This window comes from Nerophis ophidion, linkage group LG04 (assembly GCF_033978795.1).
Source record: "Nerophis ophidion isolate RoL-2023_Sa linkage group LG04, RoL_Noph_v1.0, whole genome shotgun sequence".
Lineage (NCBI taxonomy): Eukaryota > Metazoa > Chordata > Actinopteri > Syngnathiformes > Syngnathidae > Nerophis > Nerophis ophidion.
In genome coordinates this window covers 41,769,881-41,797,002 of record NC_084614.1, presented here as the reverse complement: position 1 = coordinate 41,797,002, position 27,122 = coordinate 41,769,881, and the positions used below count along the sequence as shown (strand labels likewise).

At 42.2% G+C, this 27,122-nt stretch overlaps 1 protein-coding gene across 3 annotated transcripts in view; it reads left to right on the top strand.

Moving 5' to 3' along the window:
- The window catches only part of arhgap32b (Rho GTPase activating protein 32b), a 308,797-nt gene that overhangs the window by 171,656 nt on the left and 110,019 nt on the right, over positions 1 to 27,122 (top strand). For all 3 annotated transcript variants that reach the window (XM_061898082.1, XM_061898081.1, XM_061898083.1), the window contains one exon: positions 16,887 to 16,973. In XM_061898082.1, the coding sequence (XP_061754066.1) occupies positions 16,887 to 16,973 (87 nt within the window). The remainder of the gene's footprint in view (positions 1 to 16,886; positions 16,974 to 27,122) is intronic.

Genomic DNA, 27,122 nt, shown 5'->3' with positions numbered 1-27,122 from the left:
AACAGACATTGCACGTCACATCGCGACATTGCTGGTTTTACAAGAAGAGGAGCATGTTCAGCAGCGGACAATCATGGTGTACTCACAAGCAGACAAGGCGTGTCAACAGATAAAGGAGAATAGACGTATTTTAGCCTAAAACTAACAATAAAGCTGACGCTTTAACACTGAAACGATATATACAAGAGGTGCTTTTAAACATGGCTAGCTAGGTAGCGGCTAATGTCCATCCGCAGTCGGCAGTGTTTTAGCTACTTCTAAATCATTAATTCTCGCCTCTATCAAATAAGGTAAGATCTTACAAGTATCATCTTTGCAGGATGAAGAATAGTTAAACACGCTTCACTTCCCACCACATGAGGATAGAATAACTCACCGCTAACAACAAGCTAGCAATCCTCAATATAAACAAACGCCATGGGTGGATCTACACCTGACATCCACTTTAATGATACCAAGTACAAAAGTGTATTTAGTCAATACTACAATGATTACATTGATATTTGTTACTATCGCAAAATCTTTTTTCCTTTTTTTTTTTAAATTCATGTTGTGTTTTTAAACTCAGGAAATATGTCCATGGACACATGAGGACTTGACCAATGTATGACCCTGTAACTACAGGGTATCGAATCAATACCTAAATTTGCGGTATCATCCAAAACTAATTTAAAGTATCCAAACAACAGAAGAATAGGTGTTTATTACATTCTACCAAAAGTGTAGATGGAACATGTTAAAACAGAGAATAGCCAGATATTAACAGTAAATGAACAAGTAGACTAATAATCCATTTTTTTATAGCTTCTCCCTCATAATGTTGACAAAATAATAGAATGAGAAATGACAGAATATGTTACTGCGCATGTCAGCAGCCAAAATTAGGAGGTTGTCTTTGCTGACTTACTACTAAAAGACAAGTTGTGTTGGGATGTCGCATGGCTGTAGTTGTGTGTCCCCGAGTATGCAAGAATCCAGGAGAGTTGAGTGAAGGTAAGAGGAATTTAATACACAAAAGAAAATAACAAAAGCAAACATAAAGCAGTCGTGCAGATAAACGTTCTCAACATAATATTATCATCGAGCACTGAGGAGTGCTCGAGTGAAACATAAATAGACACTAGTGTGATTGACAGCAGGTGTGAACCGCTGCCAATCAACGAAAAGAGAAAAACAGTGCTCCGTGAAAAAAAACAGGAAATACAACAAAATAAGAGCACTGAACAGGAAGTAAATACAAAAACACGAAAAACTAACAGAAATGAAGTGACACATCGTTACAGGACCTCCCCCTCAAGGAACAGATACTAGATGTTCCCTGGGAAAGAAAAAAAAAATGGAAAAAAGTCCAAAATGTAAGGGAGGGTGGAGGGAGGTTTTGGTGGAGGGTCGCCAAACCTCGTGTCCCCGCAGCCAGCGAGGGAAAGTCAGGTGGCGGCGGCGCGTAGAGCGCCGCTGGAACTGGCGAGGCGGGCGGCCAGGGAACGGCCAAATCACTGGCCGAAAAAGAGGAGAGTGCGCAGGGCACGGCCACATCCACGGCCGACGTAGAAGCGTGTGCGCTGAAGCAGGCCGGGAAGCAGAAGACGTAACCGGCGGCGTGGAAACCGCAGGCGTCACCGGTGGCGTAAAAACTGCTGGCTTCATCTGCGGCGTGAAAACGGCAGATGAAGATGCCGAGCGAGGAGAAGCAAATGCCGGCCGAGGAGCAGCATATGCCGGCGTTGGAGCAGGCGGCGACGATGACAACAATGATGATGGCGTGGATGATGACAGCGGCGTGTGCTTGGTTGCACCGCCGCGAGTAGTGGCAGGCGTCATCGGCGGCGTGAAAGCGGCGGATGTCATCGGCGGCGTGAAAGCGGCGGATGTCATCGGCGGCGTGAAAGCGGCGGATGTCATCTGCGGCGTGAAAGCGGCAGATGATGACGCCGGGCGAGGAGCAGCAAATGCCGGCCGAGGAGTAGCGGATGCCGGCGGTGACGAAGCCCGGCGTGGTGCTGCTCTTGGCGGCGTTGGAGCCGTGCGTAGTGCCGGCGTTGGAGGCAGGCGTGGTGCTGCTGATGTCAGCGTTGCAGCTGTGCGTAGTGCTGGCGTTGGAGCTCGGCGTGGAGCCGGCGTTGGGGCTAGGCGTGGAGCCGGCGTTGGGGCTAGGCGTGGAGCCGGCGTTGGGGCTAGGCGTGGAGCCGGCGTTGGGGCTAGGCGTGGAGCCGGCGTTGGGGCTAGGCGTGGAGCCGGCGTTGGGCTAGGCGTGGAGCCGGCGTTGGGGCCAGGCGTGGAGCCGGCGTTGGGGCTGTGCGAAAGCCCGCCAGGCACGTAGATGTCTCCGTGGAAGGAGAAGCTTGCGAAGATGACTGCGGTGTGTGCCTGGCTGCACCGCAGTGTATTGTGGGCCCCCCTCCACTAGGCGGCTGCCAGAAACCGTCCACACTTGCGGGAAGACATGCCTGCTCGTCGGAGTCCCCCGGTGCGAAAACCAGGGACGGGCGGGAGGAGGCCAGGAAGAGGGACGAAGACACGTCCCGCGCCGAGTCCCAGCAGGAGGACAAAAGTGACCTCACTGTGGGCTCCACTGGAGCTCTCGGCGATCCAAAAAAGAGAGCGGGAGCTGGCAGAAAGAGCAGCCGGGGAGCAGCCGCTGGAAGCTGCGTAGGAGCAGGGAGAAGCAGCTCAGCAGACGACGGGAAGGATGGCGGCGGCGGACGTGCCGGTCGGAGAGCCGCAGTCGGCGACGGAGCCGCAGGAGCCGCGAGACGTGAAGGAGGAGGTGGGCGCGCCGGTCGGTGAGACGTAGCCGGTAGCGTTGCCGCGGGAGCCGCGAGGCATGCAGGAAGTGGCGGACGTGCTGGTCGGAGAGCCGTAGTCAGCCGTCGAGCCGAGAGGAAAGATGGCGGCGTGGGACGCGCCGGTCGGAGAGCCGAAGCCGGTGGCGTTGCCGCGGGGAGAGGGTCCGCGTCTGTTGGCTGGGACCGCACAAACCTGACCTTCAAGTCCTCCAGGAATTGTGCGGTCCAGAACGTCGGCTGACGAGGACACTTTCTTCTGGCTCGATGATACTGTTGGGATGTCGCATGGCTGCAGTTGTGTGTCCCCGAGTATGCAAGAATCCAGGAGAGTTGAGTGAAGGTAAGAGGAATTTAATACACAAAAGAAAATAACAAAAGCAAACATAAAGCAGTCGTGCAGATAAACGTTCTCAACATATTATCATCGAGCACTGAGGAGTGCTCGAGTGAAACATAAATAGACACTAGTGTGATTGACAGCAGGTGTGAACCGCTGCCAATCAACGAAAAGAGAAAAACAGTGCTCCGTGAATAAAAACAGGAAATACAACAAAATAAGAGCACTGAACAGGAAGTAAATACAAAAACACGAAAAACTAACAGAAATGAAGTGACACATCGTTACAAGTTGTTTAGTATGTTCACTATTTTACTTAAGGACACAACTGTTCTTTGATTGCAATAAGAAACATATGTTCAAGGCATCGTGAGATTTTTTTGTTAAAATAAAGCCAATAATTCTATTTTTTTAAAGTCTTGGTATACCATTCAACCCTAGTATACAGTAAATGTGTATAGCAGGGGTCCATCCATCCATCCATCTTCTTCCGCTTATCCGAGGTCGGGTCACGGGGGCAGCAGCCTAAGCAGGGAAGCCCAGACTTCCCTCTCCCCAGCCACTTCGTCTAGCTCTTCCCGGGGGATCCCGAGGCGTTCCCAGGCCAGCCGGGAGACATAGTCTTCCCAACGTGTCCTGGGTCTTCCCCATGGCCTCCTACCGGTTGGACGTGCCCTAAACACCTCCCTCGGGAAGCGTTCGGGTGGCATCCTGACCAGATGCCCGAACCACCTCATCTGGCTCCTCTCGATGTGGAGGAGCAGCGGCTTTACTTTGAGTTCCTCCCGGATGACAGAGCTTCTCACCCTATCTCTAAGGGAGAGCCCCGCCACACGGCGGAGGAAACTCATTTCGGCCGCTTGTACCCGTGATCTTATCCTTTCGGTCATGACCCAAAGCTCATGACCATAGGTGAGAATGGGAACGTAGATCGACCGGTAAATTGAAAGCTTTGCCTTCCGGCTCAGCTCCTTCTTCACCACAACAGATCGGTACAACGTCCGCATTACTGAAGACGCCGCACCGATCCGCCTGTCGATCTCACGATCCACTCTTCCCCCACTCGTGAACAAGACTCCTAGGTACTTGAACTCCTCCACTTGGGGCAGGGTCTCCTCCCCAACCCGGAGATGGCACTCCACCCTTTTCCGGGAGAGAACCATGGACTCGGATTTGGAGGTGCTGATTCTCATTCCGGCCGCTTCACACTTGGCTGCGAACCGATCCAGTGAGAGCTGAAGATCCCGGCCAGATGAAGCCAACAGGACCACATCGTCTGCAAAAAGCAGAGACCTAATCCCGCGGCCACCAAACCGGAACCCCTCAATGCCTTGACTGCGCCTAGAAATTCTGTCCATAAAAGTTATGAACAGAATCGGTGACAAAGGGCAACCTTGGCGGAGTCCAAACCTCACTGGAAACGTGTCCGACTTACTGCCAGCAATGCGGACCAAGCTCTGACACTGATCGTACAGGGATCGGACTGCCATAATAGGACAGTCCGATACCCCATACTCTCTGAGCACTCCCCACAGGACTTCCCGAGGGACACGGTCGAATGCCTTCTCCAAGTCCACAAAGCACATGTAGACTGGTTAGGCAAACTCCCATGCACCCTCGAGAACCCTGCCGAGAGTATAGAGCTGGTCCACAGTTCCACGACCAGGACGAAAACCACACTGTTCCTCCTGAATCCGAGGTTCGACTATCCGGCGTAGTCTCCTCTCCAGTACACCTGAATAAACCTTACCGGGAAGGCTGAGGAGTGTGATCCCACGATAGTTGGAACACACCCTCCGGTCCCCCTTCTTAAAGAGAGGGACCACCACCCCGGTCTGCCAATCCAGAGGTACCGCCCCCGATGTCCACGCGATGCTGCAGAGTCTTGCCAACCAAGACAGCCCCACAGCATCCAGAGCCTTAAGGAACTCCGGGCGGGTCTCATCCACCCCTGGGGCCCTGCCACCGAGGAGCTTTTTAACTACCTCAGCAACCTCAGCCCCAGAAATAGGAGAGTCCACCACAGATTCCCCAGGCACTGCTTCCTCATAGGAAGACGTGTTGGTGGGATTGAGGAGGTCTTCAAAGTATTCCTTCCACCTATCCACAACATCCGCAGTTGAGGTCAGCAGAACACCATCCGCACCATACACGGTGTTGACAGTGCTCTGCTTCCCCTTCCTGAGGCGGCGGATGTTGGTCCAGAATCGCTTCGAAGCCATCCGGAAGTCATTTTCCATGGCTTCCCCAAACTCTTCCCATGTCCGAGTTTTTGCCTCTGTGACCGCCAAAGCTGCACACCGCTTGGCCTGTCGGTACCTGTCCACTGCCTCTGGAGTCCTATGAGTCAAAAGAACCCGGTAGGACTCCTTCTTCAGCTTGACGGCATCCCTCACCGCTGGTGTACCAGCGGGTTCTAGGATTACCGCCACGACAAGCACCAACTACCTTGCGGCCACAGCTCCGATCAGCCGCCTCGACAATAGAGGTGCGGAACATGGTCCACTCGGACTCAATGTCCAGCACCTCCCTCGTGACATGTTCAAAGTTCCTCCGGAGGTGGGAATTGAAACTTTCTCTGACAGGAGACTCTGCCAGACGTTCCCAGCAAACCCTCACAATGCGTTTGGGCCTGCCAGGTCTGTCCGGCATCCTCCCCCACCATCGCAGCCAACCCACCACCAGTTGGTGATCGGTAGAAAGCTCCGCCCCTCTCTTTACCCGAGTGTCCAAAACATGAGGCCGCAAATCCGATGACACAACAACAAAGTCGATCATGGAACTGCGGCCTAGGGTGTCCTGTTGCCAAGTGCACATATGGACACCCTTATGTTTGAACATGGTGTTTGTTATGGACAAACTGTGACGAGCACAGAAGTCCAATAACAAAACACCACTCGGGTTCAGATCCGGGCGACCATTCTTCCCAATCACGCCTCTCCAGGTTTCACTGTCGTTACCAGCATGAGCGTTGAAGTCCCCCAGCAGAACAAGGGAATCACCCGGGGGAGCACTCTCCAGTACTCCCTCGAGTGTACCCAAAAAGGGTGGGTACTCTGAACTGTTGTTTGGTGCGTATGCGCAAACAACAGTCAGGACCCGTCCCCCCACCCGAAGGCGGAGGAAGGCTACCCTTTCGTCCACTGGGTTGAACTCCAACGTGCAGGCTTTAAGCCGGGGGGCAACCAGAATTGCCACCCCAGCCCGTCGCCTCTCACTGCCGGCCACGCCAGAGTGAAAGAGAGTCCAGCCCCTATCAAGAGAAGTGGTTCCAGAGCCCTTGCTGTGCGTCGAAGTGAGTCCGACTACATCCAGCCGGAATTTCTCTACTTCGCGCACTAGCTCAAGCTCCTTTCCCCCCAGTGAGGTGACGTTCCACGTCCCAAGAGCGAGCTTATGTAGCCGACGATCGGACCGCCAAGTGCCCTGCCTTCGTCTGCCGCCCAGCTCACATTGCACCCGACCTCTATGGCCCCTGCTATGGGTGGTGAGCCCATTGGAGGGGTGACCCACGTTGCCTCTTCGGGCTGTGCCCGGCCGGGCCCCATGGGTACAGGCCCGGCCCCCAGGCGCTCGCCATCGTGCCCCACCTCCGGGCCTGGCTCCAGAGGGGGACCCCGGTGACCCGCGTCCGGGCGAGGGAAATCTGGGTCCTTTGTTTTTACGTTTCATAGAGGTTTTCGAGCTGCTCTTTGTCTGGTCCCTCACCTAGGACCAGTTTGCCTTGGGGGACCCTACCAGGGGGCTTAAAGCCCCCAGACAACATAGCTCCTAGGATCATTGGGACACGCAAACTCCTCTACCACGGTAAGGTGGCAGCTCAGAGAGGTGTCAAACTCATTTTAGATCAGGGGCCACATGGAGAAAAATCTACTCCCAAGTGGGCCGGACTGGTAAATTCACGGCACGATAACTTAAAGACAAATTTAGAGTGTTTTCTTTGTTCAAAAATAGAAGAAGCACATTCAAAAAATGTACAAATCATAATGTTGTTGTTTTTTTTCTGTTGCGGTTCATAGTATGCTATCTTTCTTTGTCGTTATTTATATTTTCTGAATAAATGATGTGTCGTGTTCATGAGTCAACTCGTTGTTCATAAGTTATTAATGTAGTTTGCTCATTTTCCTCAATTGATGTACTAACATGTGGTTTATTTTGTACATATGTAGCATCATCTACAAAGATACAAACAACTGCTATTGTGACATCTATTGGACACATTTAGAACAGCTGTTTCTTTCATTCAAAAATTTCAGGTTAATTTTTATACTTAGCAAACTCATCCCGCGGGCCGGATAAAACCTGTTCGCGGGCCTAATCCGGCCCTCGAGCCGTACGTTTGACACCCCTGGTGTGTAGTGTATGTGTGTGTATATATAATTATATATATGAGCACATTCGTGTGTGTGCGTAGATACAGTACGTATGTTTTGGTCTTTAGAAGAGCCCTGCATACAGTATAAAGATTGACACCCTTTTGAGAATGCCATGCAGTGAGAGTGCACGTTGACCTGATTTTGATTTGTAAACGTGGTCCGACTACTGGCTAAAAGCAGAGGCACTTGCTGGCTTCTAATGTTATTTCCATTGGAGATCAAATTGCTGTGTTGGGCAGTCTTGTTTATGGCTTCCTGCACCACTGGAAATGCCTGTGTATCTTTAGAATCCCTTTTAATAGGTAAGGTGCAGCTGTGAGTCATCCTGCAGACTTTCCCGTTCTTGCTTTAATTTTGCCTTGTAATGTTTGTATTTGATTAAGTAGTACCTCTCATAAATACGTACCTACATAATACAAGTATTCTTTTTCAATAGCTGTCTATTTTTCTGATAGTTCTTCTTATATTCATACTGGTATTTGGCGCTACTCCTTTGCTTCACAGGCACAATATGAGAAAAAATATTAATATACACTCTAAGTCCAATGATGAACCCCTTGCTGTCCTGATGGCCCGCCAGTGTTTTCATGACAAAGGCCCTATTTGCCGGGTATTACAATGTAACTTGTATGCATGTTCCAAATAAACTCCACTAAAACTAAAACATGTGACTGCTGACTGCATCTGAAGCAAGCAAGCTACAGCAACATCTTAGTACATAAATCACATTACGAAAAAAAAAATTGTAACTGCCAAAAAAGGAGATGCCTTGAGAAATGCCTTAGTTATGTGGTTGTGAGTTCAAACCTTGGTCGAGTCATACCAAAGACTATAAAAATGGGACCCATTACCTCCCTGCTTGGCACTCAGCATCAATGGTTGGAATTGGGGTTTGAATCACCAAAAATGATTCCCGGGTGCGGCCACTACTGCTGCCCACTGCTCCCCTCACCTCCCAGTGGGTGATCAAGGGTGATGGGTAAAATGCAGGGACTAATTTCGCCACACCTAGTGTGTGTGTGACAATCTTTGGTACTTTAACATCTTAACTTTTAAATCACAAGTTTGAGCCCCGGTGTTGCTAGCAAGGTTAAAATGTCATTGCAAGGATCTGCCAAGGTCTTACCAGTGGTCCAACTTTGTCTCTAGAACAGGAGCACTTTTTAGGAATTTGCTGTAGAATTATTTGTCTCCCAAGATTTGAACTGAACTCAGGGACACGTTGGGTGTCATTCCCAGGCCAAATTTGGCCCCTGAGCTGCCAGTTGAATAACCCTGCAATGGACTAATGTTTACCCTGTCTGCTGTGACCCAATAGTCAATAACACCTGTGAATTTTCTCATTCATTCAGGTCATCGTATTCTCATGGCATTGAATTGATCGCAGCTGGGCTGTTCAGATTGTCTTTGAAGACCTTTCGCTTCTCATCCTAGCAGGCTTTATCAGTTAATCCTCACAGACGATAGGGCAGTTCTAGTCCGAGGGCCTGGTGCTGGATTCAAAGTATTTAACTCGCCCGGACAAAAATGGTTTCTTTCCGTCGTGGTGCAAAGAGACAGTTGTTTGAGATAAAAAGAAGTGAGCTTTCTGCCAATCGTTAGAATGGAATCAGCCTTGTTACCATTTCGTTCAGTTGTATCAGGGGCTAGAAGCCCCTGAAACCAAAAGTGCTTATGTTGAATTATTCAATCTCTTAAGAACTGTTGAAAGGACAGACTGATATTTGGGGGAATAGGTAGTGTCTTGTGCCGCCTACCCCAATTTTCTCACTCCCCTCTCAAACCATCCGTCTTCTCCGTCCAGAAGATGTACAATTTTCTTTTCAAAAGCCTGCTGGTTCTCTTTGAGTTACAGGTAGAACACAGTCTTGATTTGGAGAGTTTGCCTGTCAGTACTGTAACATGCACCTGTTCAGCGGTTGTTTTTCCACTGAATCTAAACCTTTCATCTTTCCAAGAATTTGAATGCAATGTCATGTTTTTGCAAAATGTCAATCATGCGCTTAGGACTTTGTGAAAGAATTTTGACGAAGTCCCATGTGTTCTAGTATGACGTATTGCCTGTATAATGGATGAGTTTGGTCAGGTGTAAGTTTTCTAACTCTGAGGACTTTTGTGCCTAATGTTGAGATTCCAAACAGAGACGACTCCGCAAGCAATGATTCAGCACTTTTATGGAAAATATCTGGAATGTACTTTTTTTTCAAACAATCTCCTTGTATGGCTGAAGAATGCATTTTATTCAAGGTTTCATTGCAGTCACAGCCAAGTGACAGTGCTGTATGGGATTTGGCCGTGCTCGGCTGTGTCTGTGGAATTTTACTGTCAGGGCTGCTCAGGTCACATTTGTCACAAGACACTAATGTCTATGGTAACCGAGGCCAGCGGTCAAATGAGTAAACATACATTTTTAGTGCTCACAAAGATTTTTCAAACTTTCAAGGATTTTTGGGGATGTCACAGCACTCTACTTTTTGTCAGATAAAAAACACATGTCGTGACCAATTAGGATTTGGTCTTCTTTCGACAGCAGTTGTGATTTTCAGCAGTTGTGCTATACATTAATAAGCCCAGTAGAATATCTCAGACATTTAATTTCTTATCAGGTCTTTCTTATCATAATTTTATTTTGTGTACAAGAAAAATTAAGAGGCAACCTTCAATTACACCTCCTATAGGTTCCATCTATGAATTTATACCCAGAAGTGAGCAACAAAGTTTGAAGAATGAATTGCAACAACTACATTAGTATAATGTGCTGGGGAGCAATGACATTGAGGCTAGCTCAAACAGCTTTATGAAAAACCTAAGTGAAAACTGAGCTAAGTTTACTAAAATGGCCAAATTCAAACATAAAAAGGAACATCTTCCCTGGTTAGATAATGATATAAGGAAACTAATGAAGGAAAAAGACAACACATTAAAAAAAATCTTTAAAAATAGGAATTACCAGTGATAGCCAGATTTTTACATCACTTAGAAATAAAGTTGTAAGACAGATCCGTAAAGCTAAGGCAAACTTTATCATTTAAATAATAAAAGAAGGGTAAGGTAATTGAAAAATTATTTGGGAAAACTTCAATAAACTACTAGGCCAAAGTAAATATACACACTTAGAAGAACTACAGGTCCAATCAATCAATCAATCAATCAATCAATCAATCAATTCATTTATTGTCATTGTCATAATAACACACAAGTCATACATGTCAACGAGATGTTGTTTGAGCTTTGTCTAGCGACATAGAAACTACATTCATGTGCAGGTTGACAATAGTTTTCATTAGCATTGTAGAGAAAATCACGATAAGAGGGGATTAGGGGTGTGAACAGTCAGATGTCTAAAGAGTTTTACCTCGATGTTGCAGCAATACAATGTCCAGGGCACATTTATTGAGGTGGTGAAAAGTGAGGTATTAAGATGGCCGGGGGAAGTGAAGGGGCATGCTGTTCATTTAGCAGTCTCACAGCCTGGGGATACAGACTGTGAGACATTCTGGTGGTCCTGGTGCAAATACATCTATACCTTCTTCCAGAGGGTAGCAGGTTGAAGAGGCCATGTGCTGGGTGGTGTGGGTGGTGTCTGTCCTTCAGGATGTTACGTACTCGCTTTAGGCAGCAGCGAACTGTGTACATGGCACTCATCCCTGGGAGTATTGTCCCTGTAATTTTCCTTGCCGTTTTAACCACTCGCTGGAGGGCCTGTTGGTTCGCTTTAGAGCAGCTAGCAAACCACACTAAAAACCCGTATGTAAGGACACTGCTGATGGCACAATTGTAAAAGTTTACCATTGATTGGTATGCCAATGGGTACGTGAGATTTTTTGAAAAATATTCTAAAAATAGCAACAATTAAAAATTCCTTTATGAATATATTTATTGAATAATACTTCAACAAAATATGAATTTAAATTAATAAACTGTGAAAAAAAATACAATATTACAATATTCAGTGTTGACGGCTAGATTTTTTCCATAAATATTGATGTTAAAGATTTATTTTTTTGTGAACAAATGTTTAGAATTGAGTTCATAAATCCAGATGGTTCTCTATTACAATCCCCAAAGAGGGCACTTTAAGTTGATGATTACTTCTATGTGTAGAAATCTTTATTTATTATTTAATCACTTATTTTTCAACAAGTTTTTAGTTATTTTTATATCTTTTTTTCCCATATAGAAAGACCACTACAAATGAGCAATATTTTTGCACTGTTATACAATTTAATAAATCAGAAACTGATGACATACTGCTGTATTTTATTTCTTTATTTCTTTTTTTCAACCAAAAATCCTTTGCTTTGATTAGGAGGTACTTGAATTAAAAAAATGATCATAGGGGGTACATCACTGAAAAAAGGTTGAGAACCACTGCAATAGATCATGGATTGTTTTTTTTTCTAAATTAACTACCTTCACTTTATCCTGTCGTGCCCTTTGCTAGATGAAATCATATCTTGCAAATTGACAACAAGCTGTAAAAGTAGCAAATTCACAGTCATCGTATCTTACTTGCTCTGCTGGAGTCCCACACGGCTCAATACTAGGCCGACTTTTTTTCAGTCTCTATGTCAATGACCTACCGAATGTGTGTTCAACTGTCAAGACTCAGATGTATGCAGATGATACAGTGTTGTATACTCATGCTAAAACTTAAAACAATAATCTGCTGCAATACTTTCTGGAGCCGTGGTCCCATTGGCTCCAAAAGTTTACATCTCGATACAAAAAAAAAATGTTTGGATGTTTTCGAAAGACCTACAACCGTCTGTTTTAGTCATGGATAAATGTTCGGATGTAGTGGACTATTTTAAGTATCTGGGTGTGGTCTTTAATTCAAACCTATCTTTTAAGTATCATGTTAAAAAAATTACAAGTGTCATAAAATTCAACTTATCAAATTTTAATCTTATAAGACCTTTTTTGACTTTTGAATCAGCAAACGTGTATATGATTGTCATGATTTTCTACACACATACTGTCAGGTCACTGTTATACAATTTGGTTTTATGTAACACAGGGCATTATCATCCCACCAAGTCTCTCTTTACGAAGACATTGAAAATTTTAGTCAAAAAGCCTCTTCACTATTATTATTGTATTATTCTTAGCAGGTATATTTTAGATTTGGATAACTATCAGATATTTCTAGCTGTATGTTTTGTATTTATGGTTGCCCCTCCACCCCTACATTTTTTTGTAATGAAAAAAAAACTACAATCGAGTCAATACTTGAGCGCTAACCAGTTCATTGTTGATTGTCACATACAACAACATAGGACTAAATTTAGACCAATGGACTAAATTGAGACAAATGGTTGTCTCAGTTAGAGGCACACATGCATGGAACACACTACCAGCTCATTTTAGGAACTGTGCCAACTAAAACTCAACCTAATGGGAACAATGACAAACATTGGAAGGGACTGCAGATGTGGGGATCCCCCCCGGGTGACCGGTGCAATGGATGCCGATTGGATACAGTGAATAATGTGAGAGTCTAGTCCATAGTGGGGCTAGCAGGTTATCCTTGTGAATGTAGGCAGAGACGTCACCGACTGATGCAAACAGAGTGGTTACCCCAGGTCCCGACTTCATTTGCAAGTCCAGTCCAATGGGAGACCAGCTGGGAATCATCTTGAATGGTCATTCAGCAGCGCAGAGATGTCGCTAGTTGATGCAAAGAGGAATGGCCCAGCCTGGGTCCCGAATTTGAACAGCTATCATCCGTGGAGGCTGATCCGTGGTCACCTGATAACCTCTTCACCCAGGAGAGGGGGACAGTGCAGAAAAGAGAGATATCAGATCAACTGGTCTAAAAAGGGGTCTATTCAAAGGCCAGAGCATACAAATTAGTTTTAAGATGGGATTTAAATGCTTCTACTGAGGTAGCATCTCTGAATGTTACCGGTAGGGCATTCCAGAGTACGGGAGCCCGAATAGAAAACGCTCCAACACACTCTAGCAGACTTTTTTTTTTTCTTTGAATGCAGACTTCTGGCTGGGACATATGGCATATGGTACAATACAATGAGCAAAATAGGATGGAGCAAGACCGTGTAGTATTTTATACGTAAGTAGTAAAACCTTAAAGCCTCATCTTAAGTGCAGGTGAGCCAGTATAGGCGTAATATGATCAAACTTTCTTGTTCTTGTCAAAAGTCGAGCAGCCACATTTTGTACCAACTGTAGTCTTTTAATGCTAGACATAGGGAGACCCGAAAATAATACGATAAGTAAGACAGGACTAAAACCAAATAAAGGCTAAGTCTAACATACCAATACATGTTTTGTTATGTTGTAATAGAATATATGATTGACGGTATCGAAAGCAGCGCTAAGATCATGGTTAGCAATAGGTCATTAGTCATCTTTGCAAGGGCTGTCTCCGCAGAGTAATTTGCCCTGAAACCGGACTGATAGGGTTCAGAGATTGTTAGACTCTTAAGTGTTCATTTTGCTGCTGTGCAACAATTTTTCAAGGGTTTTCGAAATAAAGGGAAGGTGGGACACCGGCCGGTAATTTACCATGAGGTCAGGATTGAGGTTAGATCTTTTGAGCAGAGGATGAATAACCACTTTTTTGAAGGGTAGGGGAACAGTACTAGAGGAAAGTGATTAAGTAAATAATATTTACAAACCTCGTTTCCATATTAGTTGGGAAATTGTGTTGGATGTAAATATAAACGGAATACAATGATTTGCGAATCCCTTTCAACCCATATTCAATTGAATGCACTACAAATACAAGATATTTGATGTTCAAACTCATAACATTTATTTATTTTTTTGCAAATAAAAATTAACTTAGAATTTCATGGCTGCAACATGTGCCAAAGTAGTTGGGTAAAGGGCATGTTCACCACTGTGTTACATCACCTTTTCTTTTAACAACACTCAATAAACGTTTGGGAACTGAGGAAACTAATTGCTGAAGCTTTGAAAGTGGAATTCTTTCCCATTCTTGTTTTATGTAGAGCTTCAGTCGTTCAGCTGTCCGGGGTCTCCGCTGTCGTATTTTACGCTTCATAATGCGCCACACATTTTCGATGGGAGACAGGTCTGGACTGCAGGCGGGGCAGGAAAGTACCCGCACTCTTTTACTATGAAGCCACGCTGTTGTAACACGTGCTGAATGTGGCTTGGCATTGTCTTGCTGAAATAAGCAGGGGCTTTCATGAAAAAGACGGCGCTTAGATGGCAGCATATGTTGTTCCAAAACCTGTATGTACCTTTTAGCATTAATGGTGCCTTCACAGATGTGTAAGTTACCCATGCCTTGGGCACTAATGCACCCACATAACATCACAGATGCTGGCTTTTGAACTTTGCGTTGATAACAGTCTGGATGGTTCGTTTCCCTTTTGGTCCGGATGACACGATGTCGAATATTTCCAAAAACAATTTGAAATGTGGACTCGTCAGACCACAGAACACTTTTTCACTTTGCATCAGTCCATCTTAGATGATCTCGGGCCCAGGGAAGCCAGTGTATTTTCTGGATGTTGTTGATAAATGGCTTTCGCTTTGCATAGTAGAGCTTTAACTTGCACTTACAGATGTAGCAACACACTGTATTTAGTGACAGTGGTTTTCTGAAGTGTTCCTGAGCCCATGTAGTGATATCCTTTAGAGATTGATGACGGTTTTTGATACCGTGCCGTCCGAGATATCGAAGTCACGGTCATTCAATGTTGGTTTCCAGCCATGCCGCTTACGTGGAGTGATTTTTCCAGATTCTCTGAACCTTTTGATGATATTATGAACTGTAGATGTTAAAATCCTTAAATATTTTGCAAATGTACTTTGAGAAATGTTGTTCTTAAACTGTTTTACTATTTGCTCACGCAGTTGTGGACAAAGGGGTGTACCTCACCGCATCCTTTCTTGTGAAAGACTTAGCATTTTTTGGGAAGCTGTTTTTATACCCAATCATGGCACCCACCTGTTCCCAATTAGCCTGCACAACTGTGGGATGTTCCAAAAAAGTGTTTGATGAGCATTCCTCAACTTTATCATTATTTATTGCCACCTTTCCCAACTATTAACACATTACCGTAAAATATGAAATAATAATATTTATCTCATTCGCGGAAGAGACAAAGAAAATGTCAGCAATCGTCACACACACGTCAGCAATCTTCACACACACGTCAACCAATAAGGATTCCGCGGGGGAGGGTCATGGAAGAAGAGCATTGTGGGTCATGGAATGCTAACTGCTATATGCTATATGCTACTGCTGTAGCTATTAAAATGGGTTATTTCATCGTTGGCGGTAACTTATAAAAACTGAGAAGGGCTGAACAAAAATGGCACCAAAAAGGATATCATGTACTGCAGATTACAAGATGGACGTAGTGAAATATGCAGCAGAAAATGACAAGAGGAAGCGGCGCATACCTTTGGAGTTGACAGAGTTGTTTAGAAGCGACATCGAAAAAGAAGATTTCATCGGATTTATCGATTAGGAGTGACAGATTGTTTGCTAAACGTATAGCATGTTCTATATGTTATAGTTATTTGAATGACTCTTACCATACATAATGTTACGTTAACTTACCAGGCACGTTCTCCGTTGGTTATTTATGCGTCATACAAAGTACACATATTCAGTCTGTTGTTCACTATTCTTTATTTATTTTAAATTGCCTTTCAAATGTCTATTCTTGGTGTTGGGTTTTATCAATTGAATTTCCTCCAAAAATGCGACTTATACTCCAGTGCGACATATGTTATTTTCCTTCTTTATTGTGCATTTTCGGCCGGTGCGATGTATACTCCGGAGCGACTTGTAATCCGAAAAATACGGTACCTTTTTTTTCTTTTGCAAAATGGCCCAGGGTTTAAAAAATTAAGCAGAGGCTATTTGGACCAGAGGATCACCATGTTGGTCATACTCATTTTTATATCATTTTTCCATCAAAACAGATGACCCACTTTGTTTTCCTTGGTTTGAAGGGAGCCTTGTTCATATTTGTTATATCCTTTTCAGTTTGATGTAATTTTCCATGTTTGCTATGACAAGATGACAAGACAACTTATTCATTTTGGTCCTGACCTTGTCATTTGAACACATCACTAATGGCTTGACATGAGTCTCTGAAATGGGGTATTTACGGTACTTGGAATGCAGCTGAGGTAGGCCCCAGCACCCCCTGTGACCCCAAAAGGGTCAAGCGGTAGAAAATGGATGGATGGATGGATGGTTGGTTCTGCTACCAAAGACCATTTTGTTAAAGAAAATCTGAAATAGATTTTGAATATGATTTGACAAAATAATTGTATTTCCCCCTTGAATATATGAGTGTTCTGCTATGGTGGCAATGAAAAAGAATCTTCCTAAATGAATGATCATTGTATGTTGTATCTTGTATTTTCTTTCAGTTGTCCCTCGGCGATGAACAGAGTGAAGTGGCGCGGAACAGCAATGAGTCCAAGGAGCTTGTGTACTTGGTTCATATTTACTGCCAGGTGAGTCCTCTTGACTGAACTTGGTCATCATGAAGAAGTACTGACACACACTCACACATACTTTAATATACACAACCACAGCTTTACAGTCTTTCCAAATGATTTTTACTTTAATTGTGCCAATAGTCTGAGATAAGGATGTCCTGATTAAAGATTGCAATTGGATATCGGTCATAAAAAACCCTATACCTAAGCTATTGGCTTGCATCTAAAATATCTGATGCAAGCGCCTTTACCTGTGCAAAGCCAGGCAGCCAGGTAACATTTTGATGTCCTCCAATAAACACACATAGTTGGTCTTTCCTTGTATTTTAGTGAAGTCTCTTACAAAAGGTAAACATGGCAGCTTCGCAACAGCTTTGATTGATTTATTGATTGAAACTTGTACTAGTAGATTGCACAGTTCAGTACATATTCCGTACAATTGACCACTAAATGTTAACATCCGAATAAGTTTTTCAACTTGTTTAAGTCGGGGTCCACGTTAATCAATTCATGGTAACTAAGTTAGCTAAGGACATGGTAGCTAAGGACACAATAGCACAAAGATAGACATAGAGTACAGTAAATAAACGTGTCAATGTAAACAAGTATCAAATAAACATAGTTGAATACTGCTTACACATAAAAAGTCTACAAGGCAGAAGCATATTAGAAAGTATCCAGTAACAAAGGTGTCTGCATAATTCAACCTACTGCGTCATGAGCTTAACATCATAAATTATTGTGGCCATTAGGTGTGACCAAAAAAACCTACCATTGTTCTCTGTTTCACTAATTTCACTTGATCAAAAATTTGTCAACATTGCACACTACAAATTGATAAAAGTATGTCAGGTTTGTTCTAAAATACATTCGGAGCAATATTGATATCAGTCAATATATTAGTATTGTATTGGAAGTGAAAAAGTTAGGACAGCCGTAGTTTGAGTAAACAGTTTATGAGAACTGTCATCAACTTTAACAGACCTTAATTAGAATTTTTTTTATTAATTATAATGATGGACAGTTTCTGAAGTCCCAAGCGTTCTATTAGCTCCTGTATGATTCATCTTATTTATTGTATGTTAAGTGTTTACCCTACCATTATATTAGACGGTCCAGTTATTTATTTTTTTTACATTATATTGTATATTTCAATATATATTCTATATTTCAAAACGGATCTTTGTGTTTTTTATAATGTATTAGTATCAACATTTCAGATTTCTCAATATTAGGCACATTTTGCCCTCTGTATTTATTTATTTTATGTGTACAATGTGCCCCAGGCCTCTAAAAAAACAAGTCACAGCCATAAAACCAACAAAATACTACCACATTTTGGAAACTTGATGTTTACATAATTCTCCTAGAAGGAAAATTGTTACAAAATGATGGATGTACATACGTCAACAGAACTCCTAATTTCTGAAACCATTCTGTGCATACTTCTACACACTCTTCTGAATTTTAAATCACACCTGCAGTGTATTGTGCGTATAAGAATTCCTCAAAACCCCGTACATTGTACCCCTGGTGACTATGGATGGGTGATGTGGCCTAAAATGTAGTTGCGGATCTGCGATAACATTATGTGTCCCAATACAATATTTGATATATAAATGATAAAAGAACCATTTCAAAACAGGTTACAAAGTCTCCTAGTTTAGTTGCTGACATATGCAGTTATATATTGCAGCATTTCCAGTTGTTATTTTGTCAATATTGATCTACTTGCTGCTTTAATTCTGTTGTGAAATGTTTCTATTTAGACTTCTGTTTTCCACTGCTGTTAAAATTCAAATATCGACTATTTTTCTGTTGTTTGAATACTATACATTAGAGTTTGGTAATACTACAAATTTGGGTATCGATCCAATATCAAGTAGTTACATGGGCAGCATTGGTCATACCGATGCTGATAAAAAGGGGGAAAGATGAAAGGTGATGGAAAAATGAGGAAGTGTTGTATGTGAGAGGAAAAGACAGAGACAGATCTGTGTGCATGAGAAAGAATGAGTCGGATTTTCCCTGTTAGCACATGATTGGCAAAAAAAGTTAAAAAGAGCGTTTGACTTCTTCTCGAAGCAACAACGCAATAAGCTTAAAAACGAAACTTCCTGTTATTACTTTTAGAGAGCACCGAAGATATGAAGTCCACAATATCAGTTTTCATGCAAATGTTCAATCACTGTTGCTTTATCTCCAACAATAATTTGTGCATTTCAAGCACAATGTCTGCTCTCCTGTGCTCAGGGACCCATCCTTCTTAAAAGCTGACCAATCACAGCCTTGGCTCTGCATCACCCCTGACGCAGAGCCAAGATTTTTCGGAGGTGTACGTATGAGGCTGCAGAGCAAGACCGCGTCATCGATGCAAGAGAATACTCTAGAAGTGGATTAGCATAGTCGAGGGTCATTAGCTCGAACGCTACAGTGCATTAAAGACGCACTTGTTCGCTTGCAGGACACAGCGAGAAAAGTGTCATCAACTTGCATTATCGTGATATAAGTATAGTATAATAAGCTCTATCGTTGACCAAATGTATAACATATACATTGTATATCATCTATGTCGCGCAACTCTGCTGCTGACATAACTTTTTGATGCACAGGAACCTTTATAAATAAGGTCCCAGGTGTGTATGAGCTGTATTAGGAAACTAAGCTACAATGCCTACGTCAAATCCATTTGTGGCGGTTTAAATGTATTCATGTCAGCCTGCCATGAATAAACAAAAATAAGTATATGGAAAACATAATTTTTTTTTATGAACACTAACAAACAGATTAATTCCAGCTGCTCAGGTCCTGCAACATTTTGGATTTTTATTTTTTTGTTCAGTCGTTTCCATTTACAGATGGTATTCCTTTTCCTCGTCCTTGGCAATGACACACAAGTATGTGGCTCTGGAAATTCTGTCAGCTTCAGACATTGGAAAATTGTTCAAACCTATCCAGTAATTTCGAAAAAAGAGAGGCAAGAACTGCGAGTTAAATTCAGAGTTTCAAAAGAGTTGGTCGCACAGCACAGCGAGAACAGTTTTTTTCCACAGACCCAGAAGTGAAGGGTGGCTGGAATGGCAGTGTGAAAGTGGGACAGTACAGTATAAAGTGCTCTGTGAGCCCATAGAGATGTATCAGCCCTGTCTGGCACAGCCAGCTGTAAACACCACAAGAATCAGTGGGCCGAGTGGTGTGCTACGATCCCAGCGCACAGATCTTGGCCACAGTACACACAGATCTTTTTAGGCCAAATCAAAGTAAAATACTTTTCCGCCATGAGTTCTCTCATTTGGTTTGGCAGTTTAGAACTTTACTCTCTAAACTTTAGAGGGAACAGAAAAGTCTTGGGCTTTTGTCTGTGACATTACATTAAGTATGATACATTTTGGGGTTGCTCTTGCACTATTCTCTCCTAATCGCTGGCATTGCTACAAGAGCTGAGTAAGCAGATTGTGTTCATTGTAAGTAGAAGCATCTCAGCAGACACCAATAGAAGAAAATGCCTGGAGCATGGGATTTTCCCGATAATGGGATCGGCTCAGGGGCCGATGTTTGTCTTTTTTACTGAGCAGCTGATGAGTTGCCGAGTCCAACCGATCGAAACCCCACCACAGCCATGTCCCAACATGCTAAAGCAGTGGTTCTCAGACTTTTTTCAGTGATGTACCCCTTGTGAACATTTTTTTAATTCAAGTACCCCCTAATCAGAGCAAAGCATTTTTGGTTGGAAAAAAAAGATAAAGAAGTAAAATACAGCACTATGTCATCAGTTTCTGATTTATTAAATTGTATAACAGTGCAAAATATAGCTCATTTGTAGTGGTCTTTCTTGAACTATTTGGAAAAAAAGATATAAAAATAACTAAAAACTTGTTGAAAAATAAACAAGTGATTTAATTATACATAAAGATTTGTACACATAGAAGTAATCATCAACTTAAAGTGAGTGCCCTCTTTGGGATTGTAATAGAGATCCATCTGGAATCATGAACTTAATTCTAAACATTTCCTCACAAAAAAATAAATCTTTAACATCAATACTTATGAAACATGTCCACAAAAACATCTAGCTGTCAGTACTGAATATTGCATTATTGTATTTTTTTTTCACATTTTATGAACTTACATTCATATTGTGTTGAAGTATTATTCAATACATATATTTGTAAAGGATTTTATGAATTGTTGCTATTTTTAGAATATTTTTAAAAATTCTCACGTACCATTTGGGATACTTTCAAGTACCCCCATTTGAGAACCACTGTGCTAAAGATTGTACTCAGGTGAAATAGTCCTTCAAAAGGAATGAAAGCTCAGTGAGACACAGTTAGATTTTCAGCTTGTTACAGACATGCAGGAGTTGCATGAATTCCAAGAGGGTGCACGTCTTGCCAAAACACCATCTCCAATTTTAAGAGGAAGCTGCATAAAATGTGTCGTCTATCCAAAGAGCGAAGCTGTTTCTAAGATAATAATCCTCAACACCATAGCGGAAAAAATATGTTTCTTCAAAGTACATTACCACTGGAGGACTAGAAGAAAAGGGATGGCTTAGCATGCTACACACCGAGCAGGACGCCTTAATTTAAAATATGGGGGATCAATCCAGATGTTGATGCTATTGCTACCTAAATTAGTGTCAGTATGTAAGCAATACTAAAGTGTTTAGATCAATATTGTTATTTTTCTTCTTCATATTGTGACAAACTCTTTTTTTGGGTCATTGTTATTGTTTACAAAGTCAGGACGTAAGTGTCTGAATACCGGTATGCTTTGAGCATCAACCCAAATTATTTAAATGAGAGCCAATTGTAGATTTTGCTTTTGTTTAGTTTTTGTGTACTGGCGACTTTATTTTATTTTTGTATATGTATTTAGCATTCAATACTACACATGTATTCCATCAATACTGTCAAATTCTAAATGTATTAAGACAAGTTTTATAAAAATGTGTTATTGTCTTTACTTTAGTTCTATGTAAAACTGTCTAGAAGTGGGAATCTTTAGGCAACTCACGATTCAATTAATATTCAGGAGATAAGATTCGATTAAAATCGATTATTGATGCATCTTTAATTTATGAATATTGATCCAGTTTTAAGTTTCTTTTCATCTCACTAAATAAACATTTATCACTTGCAACTTTTAAAAACAGTGCATCTGCAATAAGAAACAGTTAAATTAATTTCCATCAAATTTATTAAATTAATGGAAAGGTGTTAAAAGCTGGAACTTAAGTGCCCTATAATAAAGGACCTGGTCAGATGTCTTGGTGAAGAGGGTTCACTGTAGCCAGCTAAATATTCAAACTGTCTGCATTATTCTATCTACAATAAATTAATCAATTATCGATTATTAACATTCACTAATCAATTTTATAATCGCCCATGTCCGAAATGAGATGCATCTAAAAATCTATTATTTCCCCCACCTCAAACTGATAAACATTTTTTTTTTTGCACATAATCATTAACTTTAGAATTACTCCCACACTCCTCTGGACTTTTTAATAATGCTTACCTTTTATTTCTATATTCCAATTATCTTGCCATTTTTTATTGACTTTTCCACACATTTACCACACTTTCTGCTTTATTCATTCTTAAGATTTTTAGAACTATTTCCCTTATTGAATCCTGTCTTGTTTCTGAAACTATATTATATGCCCACTGTTGCAGTCTGAGCACAAAACTCTTCTTACTTTATTTCCCTCTGTCCGTTTAACTCCAATGTAAATTGCTATTAATTCTCCCGTAAAAAACGATAACTTGCCACAAAATGTTTTATTCTAAATTATGTGTTCTTGTGGAATAACTGCTAAAGGTTCTACTTCATTATTTATAGTTTTAGATGCACATCTACCGTATTTTTAAGAGTATAAGTCACTCTGGAGTATAAGTCGCACCTGCCGAAAATGCTTAATAAAGAAGGAAAAATACATATATAAGTCGCACTGGAGTATAAATCGCATTTTTGGGGCAAATTTATTTGATAAAACCCAACACCAAGAATAGACATTTGAAAGGCAATTTGAAATAAATAAAGAATAGTGAACAACAGGCTGAATAAGTGTACGTTATATGACGCATAAATAACCAACTGAGAAGGTGCCTGGTATGTTAACGTAACATATTATGGTAAGAGTCATTCAAATAACTATAACATATAGAACATGCTATACGTTTACCAAACAATCTGTCACTCCTAATAGCTAAATCCCATGAAATCTTATACGTCTAGTCTCTTACGTGAATGAGCTCAATAATAATATTTGATATTTTGCGGTAATGTGTTAATAATTTCACACATAAGTCGCTCCTGAGTATAAGTCGCACCCCTGGCCAAACTGAAAAAAACTGAGACTTATAGTCCGAAAAATACGGTACTGTATTTTTACATATTCTGAATACTTTTCATCAATGTATGTTTCTATCTGATAATGCTTTAAACTTATATTCTTTAATAATTGCATATCCACTTCTGTGATGTCGTTCATCCACAGCGCTATGTGGAATTAGTACAAACGCCTTTTCCATATGAGTTGGGAAATTGTGTTAGATGTAAATATAAACGGAATACAATGATTTTCAAATCCTTTTCAACCCATATTCAATTGAAAGCACTACAAAGACAAGATGTTCAAACTCATAAACTTAATTTTTTTTTTGCAAATAATAATTAACTTGGAATTTCATGGCCTCAACACGTGCGAAAGTAGTTGGGAAAGGGCATGTTCACCACTGTGTTACATCACCTTTTCTTTTAACAACACTCTATAAATGTTTGGGAACTGAGGAAACTAATTGTTGAAGCTTTGAAAGTGGAATTCTTACCCATTCTTGTTGTATGTAGAGCTTCAGTCGTTCAACAGTCCGGGGTCTCCGCTGTCATATTTTACGCTTCATAATGCGCCACACATTTTCAATTGGAGACAGGTCTGGACTGCAGGTGGGCCAGGAAAGTACCCGCACTCTTATAGTACGAAGCCACGCTGTTGTAACACGTGGCTTGGCATTGTCTTGCTGAAATAAGCTGGGGCGTCCATGATAACGTTGCTTGGATGACAACATATGTTGCTCCAAAACCTGTATGGACCTTTCAGCATTAATGGTGCTTTCACAGATGTGTAAAATACCCATGCTTTGGGCACTAATACACCCCCAAACCAGAACAGATGCTGTTTTTTTTAACTTTGCGGCTATAACAATCCGGATGATTATTTTCCTCTTTGTTCTGGAGGACACCACGTCCTCTGTTTCCAAATATAATTTGAAATGTGGACTCGTCAGACCACAGAACACCTTTCCACTTTGCATCAGTCCATCTTGGGTGAGCTCAGGCCCAGCCAAGCCGGTGGCGTTTCAGGTTGCATAGTAGAGTTTTAACTTGCACTTACAGATGTAGCAACCAACTGTAGTTACTGACAGTGGTTTTATGAAGTGTCCTATGTGGTGATATCCTTTACACACTGATGTCGGTTTTTGATGCAGTACCGCCTGAGGGATCAAAAGTCCGTAATATCATCGCTTACATGCAGTGATTTCTCCAGTTTCTATGAACCTTTTGATGATTTTACGGACCATAGATGGTAAAATCCCTAAATTCCTTGCAATAGCTCGTTGGAGACGTTCTAAAACTGTTCGACAATTTGCTTACAAAGTGGTGACCCTCACCCCATCCTTGTTTGTGAAATACTTAGCATTTCATGGAAGCTGCTTTTATACCCAATCATGGCACCCACCTGTTGCCAATTAGCCTGCGCATTTGTGGGATGTTCCATATAAGTGTTTGATGAGCATTCCTCAACTTTATGAGTATTTATTGCCACCTTTCCCAACTTCTTTGTCACGTGTTGCTGGCATCAAATTCTAAAGTTAATGATTATTTGCAAAAAAAGAAATTGTTTATCAGTTTGAACATCAAATATGTTGTCTTTGTAGCATATTCAACTGAATATGGTTTGAAAAGGATTTGCAAATCATTGGCTTCACGGTGGCAGAGGGGTTAGTGCGTCTGCCTCACATTACGAAGGTCCTGCAGTCCTGGGTTCAAATCCAGGCTCGGGATCTTTCTGTGTGGAGTTTGCATGTTCTCCCCGTGAATGCGTGGGTTCCCTCCGGGTACTCCGGCTTCCTCCCACTTCCAAAAACATGCACCTGGGGATAGGTTGATTGGCAACACTAAATTGGCCCTAGTGTGTGAATGTGAGTGTGAATGTTGTCTGTCTATCTGTGTTGGCCCTGCGATGAGGTGGCGACTTGTCCAGGGTGTACCCGCCTTCCGCCCGATTGTAGCTGAGATAGGCGCCAGCGCCCCCCGCGACCCCGAAAGGGAATAAGCGGTAGAAAATGGATGGATGGATGGATGGATGTATTCCGTTTATATTTACATCTAACAAAATTTCCCAACTCATATGGAAACGGGGTTTGTAACAGTAACTGGACCATTACACATACTACGGAAGTTGCCGAGGGTTAAAAACGTTAATCACGCTTTATGATCGCCTTTAAAGGAACTTATGAGATTTTACCTTAGTAGAAGCATCCATCCATCCATTTACTACTGCTTATTCCCTTTGGGGTCGCGGGGCGGAAGGCGGTGTACACCCTGGACAAGTAGCCACAGGTTGATTGGCAACACTAAATTGGCCCTAGTGTGTGAATGTGAGTGTGAATGTGAATGTTGTCTGTCTATCTGTGTTGATCTTTTTCATCCATCTTTGAAAATCCATCCAAAACTCTTAATGTTGTTCTTTCCTTTTTTTTGGCAATTCCTTGATGATATCCCGCCACTATCCCCTTCCATTTCAATCCAGTCACAAATCACAATATGTATTCCCGCCAAATGATTCAGGTTGATACGCTCACGGAATGTGACAAGCGTGGCCACCGACGCTGCGGTTCTCTTTGCGTTAACGAACAAAAGTCAGGCAAGACCCGCCTTACGGTGCTTCTGATTGGTTTATATTATGTGGTGCTTTTCATGGTTGGATAAATGTATGCTTGTAGGCCTGGTGCAGCCTGGGTTAACTGGCATGTCCACAGTCACTAAATGTATCTCATTATTCCGTTGTAACAAGTGGACACGTCCCTCTATGCTTGCGTTGTTTTTGGCTGTATGAACCGTATAAATCGCGAAAAGATAAAACGTTTTTCGGAAGGTAATCAAGAATGCCGAAAGAGTGCAAGATCTTATTAAAGACGACTACAAAATGACCATGTACTCCAGTTCAAGGGAGCAGAGCCGAAGAGTGTACAAGTTTGCGGTGACAACTTCGTAAGAGGTTTGTTGGATACACTTTTAACATTTATTGTTTCCCATGTAGGTATTATCTTGATATTATTTGTATTTATCAAGACACATTTTTGCTACGAGTGTTCCAAAAAGCACCAACTTGGCGAGTCTAAATAAAAGAAATCAAATGTGAGCAAAACCTAAAATAGTTAAGCTTTTACCAAATGCAGCAATCAGAAATGAAGCTTTCATCACATACACAACGTTGACATCTATAGTTATACAGTATTTTGATAAAGACGGGACAAAAACACTCATACTCGTAAACGGCACGTGCAACATCAAGGGCAGGCAACAAACATGGCAGTAGACGCAAAGTTAAATCATGATATGCATATTTATCCGGGAGAATTTTGATACCAATTTCCTTGACCCAGCCACACACAAATACGTTGTATACCTCCATGTTTTTCCAAGATTTCATCTGTTTTGTCATGTACGATGATGTCTGGAGCACATTAAATATACTATATTGGATCCACTATGGACTGGACTCTCACTGTTATGTTGGATCCACTATGGACTGGACTTTCACAATATCATGTTAGACCCGCTCGATATCCATTACTTTCGGTCTCCCCTAGAGGGGGGTTGCCCGCATATACGGTCCTCTCCAAGGTTTCTCATAGTCATTGTCACCGACGTCCCACTGGGCTGAGTTTTTCCTTGCCCTTATGTGAGCTCTGTACCGCGGATGTCGTTGTGGCTTGTGCAGCCCTTTGAGACACTTGTGATTTGGGGCTATATAAATAAACAGTGATTGATTGATTGATTGATTGATGATAGTTTGAAATGTTTGGGAATTCCACCGATCACTGGACAAATCTTTTCCTTTTTGATAACGTATAGGGATCTATTCCAATGTAT